The sequence below is a fragment of the Micromys minutus genome (assembly GCF_963924665.1).
Source record: "Micromys minutus genome assembly, chromosome: 32".
NCBI classification, from domain to species: domain Eukaryota; kingdom Metazoa; phylum Chordata; class Mammalia; order Rodentia; family Muridae; genus Micromys; species Micromys minutus.
In genome coordinates this window covers 14,146,932-14,152,117 of record NC_137967.1, presented here as the reverse complement: position 1 = coordinate 14,152,117, position 5,186 = coordinate 14,146,932, and the positions used below count along the sequence as shown (strand labels likewise).

Here is a 5,186-nt window from a genome sequence, read left to right as displayed (position 1 = left end):
TGGGTTCAAAAGCAAAAAGGATGGCCAGTGGGAGAGAGAGGGAAACAGGAGGGAGCTGGGCAGGGCAGAACCCTACGGGGTGGAGGGCCTGAGCAGGTTAAAGAGTAAAGATGCAAGGATTTCGTCCATGACTCATCCCGGCTTCCTCCTCCCCCTCTTCATTGCTCAATCCCAGAAGTCTCTGGGAAACACCCCCCCCCCACTGGACCGATGTCGGAGCCTCGCAGGGGTGATTGAGTCATGAGGGGTGGGGAAGAGGGAGGGAGGAGAAGAATAAATAGTGGCCTCACTCCCTCGCTCCTCTCTGCATCCTCCCTGCCTTCCCAACAACATGCATCTTGCCAATTTGCTCAGCTCCTGCTGCCTTTTAGTGCTCCTGGGGCCTCTGACTGCATGGGCAGCCCATGACGATCCCATCGAGAAGGTCATAGAAGGGTTCAGCCGCGGGCTGAGCAATGCCGAGAAAGAGGTGGGCAAGGCCCTTGAAGGCATCAATAATGGGATCACCCAAGCTGGAAGAGAAGTCGAGAAAATCTTTGATGGACTTAGCAACATGGGCAGCCAGGCCGGCAAGAACGTGGAACATGGCTTGGACAAGGTAGCCCACAACGTCAACAGTGGCATCGAACACGCAGGAAAGGAAACAGACAAGTTTACCCATGGGGTCAACCACGCCGCTGGACAGGTTGGAAAGGAGACAAACAAAATCATTCATCATGGGGTTCACCATGGGGTCAACCAGGGGGGCAGTGAAGCAGGGAGGTTTGGTCAGGGGGCCCACCATGCTTTTGGTCAGGGTGGCAGAGAGGCAGAGAAGTTTGGTCAGGGGGCCCATCATGCTTTTGGTCAGGGTGGCAGAGAGGCAGAGAAGTTTGGTCAGGGGGCCCACCATGCTTTTGGCCAGGGTGGCAGAGAGGCAGAGAAGTTTGGTCAGGGGGCCCACCATGCTTTTGGTCAGGGTGGCAGAGAGGCAGAGAAGTTTGGTCAGGGGGCCCACCATGCTTTTGGTCAGGGTGGCAGAGAGGCAGAGAAGTTTGGCCAGGGGGTCCACCATGCTTTTGGTCAGGGTGGCAGAGAGGCAGAGAAGTTTGGTCAGGGGGTCCACCATGCTTTTGGTCAGGGTGGCAGAGAGGCAGAGAAGTTTGGTCAGGGGGTCCACCATGCTTTTGGTCAGGGTGGCAGAGAGGCAGAGAAGTTTGGTGAGGGGGTCCACCATGCTTTTGGTCAGGGTGGGAAGGAAGGTGGCAAGTTGGTGCAAGGGGCCAATCAGGGACTTAGCCATGCTGCAAAGGAGGCACAGCAGTTTGGTCATGGGCAAGGACATGGTTACTATGCTGCAGGGCAGACTTGGCAAGAAGGGGAAAAAGTAATGCTTTCTGGAGCCAACCAGGCTGGGGACGAGATGGAGCGGTTTGGCCAGGATGTCCGCCATACCATTAAACAGGCCGAAAAGGAAGCAGAAAAAGTGGCTCATGGGGTCCAAACTGGGGTCAACCAGGCTGGGAAGGAGACAGAGAAAGTGGTCCAAGGGGTCCAAACCGGGGTCAACCAGGCTGGGAAGGAGACAGAGAAAGTGGTCCAAGGGGTCCAAACTGGGGTCAACCAGGCTGGGAAGGAGATGGAGCGGGTTGGCCAGGGTGTCCACCATACCCTTGAACAGGCTGAGAAGGAAGCAGAAAAGGTGGCCCACGGGCTCCAAACTGGAGTCAACCAGGTCGGGAAGGAGACAGAGAAAGTAGCCCAAAGGGTCCAAACTGGGGTCAACCAGGCCGGGAAGGAGGCACAGAGAGTTGGCCAAGGGGTCAACTATGCTGCTGGCCAGACCGGAAAGGAAACGAAGGAGCTTGGCCAAGGTGCCCACCACGATGCTGGCCAGGCCGGGAAGGAAATGAACAGGTGGCAGCAAGATGTTCATAATGGGGTCAACCAAGCCAGCAAGGAGGCCAACCAGCTGCTGAATGTAGGTGAACAGAGGTGGGGAAACTGGGGAGAAGGGGATTGTGGGAGGGAAGAGGCTAAACCCTTGGGAAGCCATAACACTGGGTTCCCTTCCTTCCTTCTCCACCTCCATTACTACAGAGCTGGTGGCCAGCTGGTTTAGACCATCTTGTCTGCAAAGTTTCCCCCGAGACAAGGTGAAAGGGACCTAGTATTGCTCTCGGGGAGCTGTCCTACATGAGGAACCTAACCTGTTCCCTCTCCTAGAACCAGGAAATAGTTCTGATCCCAGACACTGTACAAACAGCAGTTGAGAAAACCCAGAGTTGGGGAGGAGCTTTGGTGACAGGCTCTGCTGTGTTCTGTCCTTGTAACGAGCCCCCGTGAGGTGGTCAGGATGAGGGTGCCGACTCTAACATTTGAGATAAGGGAACTAAGGCTCAGAGGCCATGGGGACTCTCAATGGAGATTGCTCAGTGAGTGAGATGCTGGTCTGGAGTTTTCTTTCTTCCTTTGCCTTTCTGACTGGGTGGCGGGTGAGCTTCTTGAGAACTCTCGTACCCATATTTGTAGAGGGAACAGATGTTGGAGACAAGGTAAGCTACAACAGAGCAGGCACCGAGGAGGGACCTGGGGTCCATCCAGTAGCAGGCTGACTCCTGCACAGTCCAGTACACTGAGATCAGAAAGCCGGAACACCACCCTGAGGATGGGGTCCAGGTCTTCGAGCTCAGAGCCACAACTGCTGCCTGGGAGGAGCCATAGAGGGCGGGGCGGAGAGGAGGGTTCTAAATAGGACCCTGAGTGAGACACCCAAGTGGACTCTGGAAGAGAGTCAAGAGTTTTTGAGAGGTGCCACGGGGTGGGTGTGTCCTATGTGTTCTGGGCTCAAGAGCAAGGATAAGCTGATTTAGGCTTGGGGCTACATTGTAGCAAGCGATTAAAAAAAAAAAAAATCAGGGCTGAGATAAATGATGGTGTTTGTGTAGGTCCTTTGAGTCCTTCTTCTGCAAGATGGAAACACTTCCTGAATGCTGAATTTAAAGAGCCTTTGGGTGAGGAGAGTCCACAAGAGGCAGATTTCCTTCCTGGAGTTCTATGTGCCTCTCCTAATCAGCTTAGCAGCCAGGGGCTCTGGGTTCTCCCTCAGGACGGTGAGTGAGGAGCCCTGGGGGTCAGCTAGGCTCCCGCTTCAGACCCAGACATATTAGAAGGCGCAGGCTCCCAGGGAAAAGGAAAGAGGGAGACCATGATGGGCCAAGGGATGGTAGTGATGATGTGGGTTTGTCAACAGGGGTCTCATCAAGGTCAAGGCGGATACGCAGGCCATCACGGAGGGGCCGTAACCACTCCAGTAGCATCTGGGGTGAGTCTGGGTGGAATGTGGGTTTGGAACTGGGAGAGGGGGAGTGGAAGCTGCTTGAGGTTCTCCGAAGGCTAGAGATTGAGTGAAGGTTGGTTGACTTGCTTTGTCCTTGAATTCCAGGCCTCGGTCAACAAGCCATTTATCAACTTCTCAGCTCTGTGGAAGGTGAGTGCTGCACGATTCCCAGTCCCCTTGAGTTCCCTTTCCAGCGCCCTTCTTGCAGTCAGCATCCTTTTGGACAGACTCAGCCGCTGCAGAGACCATCTAACCAGTTCTCCCAGCTCTGCTCCGGCCTTTCGTCACTCACTTGCAGCTTTTGGGCACTTTCCAGTCCCAACTAACAAACATCAGCTGACAGAAATCACCTGCAGGGCACTGGAGCATCTGGGAACCAGGGAGGGTGGGGAGGCTGAAACCATCCCTCACATGCTCATCTGGGATCCTCACCATCTCTCCTCCCATTCCCAGTGACTAGCTGCCTCCCCTTCTTACTGGCCTTCCTGTGAATGCCTCTGCTCCTCTGCTCTGCTGCTCTTCTGTGGGTGAGCTGAGTAGTGGTTATCTGGTTTGGCAGGAAGTTCCCTGCCAGGGTTAGAGTATAAATCCCTGTAGAAGTCAGGTGTGTATATATATACTTGTTCTGGATCCCTTGCAGCTAGAGTTACAGGTTTTGATGCGCTGCATGATGTGGGTGCTGGGATCTAAATTTGGGTCTTTGTGATAAAACAGCAACTGCTCTTAAAGCCTAGGATCCAGGGTTCTTTACAGCTCCAACTCAGAGTAGCAGGTGTTCTGAGGTGAAACACACAAGGCTCCTTCTGTAGAATTCCCACCTCCCCCAAGCTGGTCTCCCTGAGGGAGTTGATTCCCCGTTGTTCTAAGATAAACAGCTGGTCTCTCTATCATTTCTCAAGGGTAAAATAGGAGCCCAAATTCTCAGCCCCTTGTGTCCATGTACCTGTACTTAATGCCCCTCCTCTCTCTTTCAGAGTATCGCCGCCATCATGCCCTAAACTGATGCCCAGGCATCAGGATGTTCCTGTTGTCACACTAGCTGAAACAACCCAGAGGAGCTGGGGCTTGGGGAGAGCCTCCTGGGTGACCTTAAGGGAACCGCTTTGAGCTTTGTGAATAAACTTGAACACACTGTCCCTTTTCGTTGTGGTTGACTGTGCTTCTTAGACAGGGATGGGCAGAGCTGGGGTGGCGGGCTTGCACCTTGTCTTGTTGCTTGGTGGAAGGAGCTAGGAACTTGTCCTTTGGCATGGGAAGAGCTGGAGACTTGAGGATGATTAGCCCGAAGAGGGCAGTTCCCAGAGGCAAGCCGCCCTTAGCTAATACGCAGTGTTTGCATCGTCCGGGAAAGGCAGCTAGGAAGGGAAACAACCACTGACAGGGTGTGTGGTAGCCAGGTTAGAAACAATGGCAGACTGTGTCTCTTGTGCAATGGAGACACACTGGGTGCTTTCCAGGTGTGAGCTCACCGAATCCTCCAACCACCCAGTTAGGTAAAAGTTCTGTTATAATCTCCAGGTACTAAGGACTCTCATGGAGGGAGGCTTGTGCTACTGGAAAACAGTGGTCAGTCAGCAGAGAGAATGAAACAGCCTCGGAGCTTCAAGCCTTCTTCTGTTTAGCTGGAGAGGGTGAGGCAGCCGACTGGGGGAAAGGACTGGACAAGTGGAGGGTTTCTCAGGGAAAGCAGAGAGTGGAAGGAGGCTTGGGTTGGAGAGTCTCTGACAGGTTGGGAGAGCGACTCAGAAGGCTTCAGATCCATGAACCGCTCTGGCACAGAGGGATGACAAAAGTGGCCGGCGTGAGCCAACCGTAGGGACTGTCCAAAGCCTCCTTGCATCCATTTGTCACACAACGAAGCACACAA

General features: G+C 54.0%; 1 protein-coding gene across 2 annotated transcripts; it reads left to right on the top strand.

Moving 5' to 3' along the window:
- The first annotated feature begins 328 nt into the window (after positions 1 to 328).
- SBSN (suprabasin) lies at positions 329 to 4,413 on the top strand. Of its 2 annotated transcripts, none has more exons than XM_080909011.1 (4): positions 329 to 685; positions 3,233 to 3,304; positions 3,425 to 3,469; positions 4,294 to 4,413. In XM_080909011.1, the coding sequence occupies exons 1-4, from the start codon at positions 332 to 334 to the stop codon at positions 4,315 to 4,317; spliced, it is 495 nt and encodes a 164-aa protein (XP_080765137.1). In that variant the 5' UTR covers positions 329 to 331; the 3' UTR covers positions 4,318 to 4,413. The 2 variants fall into 2 exon arrangements, with proteins under 2 accessions (XP_080765137.1, XP_080765136.1); XM_080909010.1 differs by having other exon boundaries at positions 329 to 1,960.
- The last annotated feature ends 773 nt before the right edge of the window (positions 4,414 to 5,186 follow it).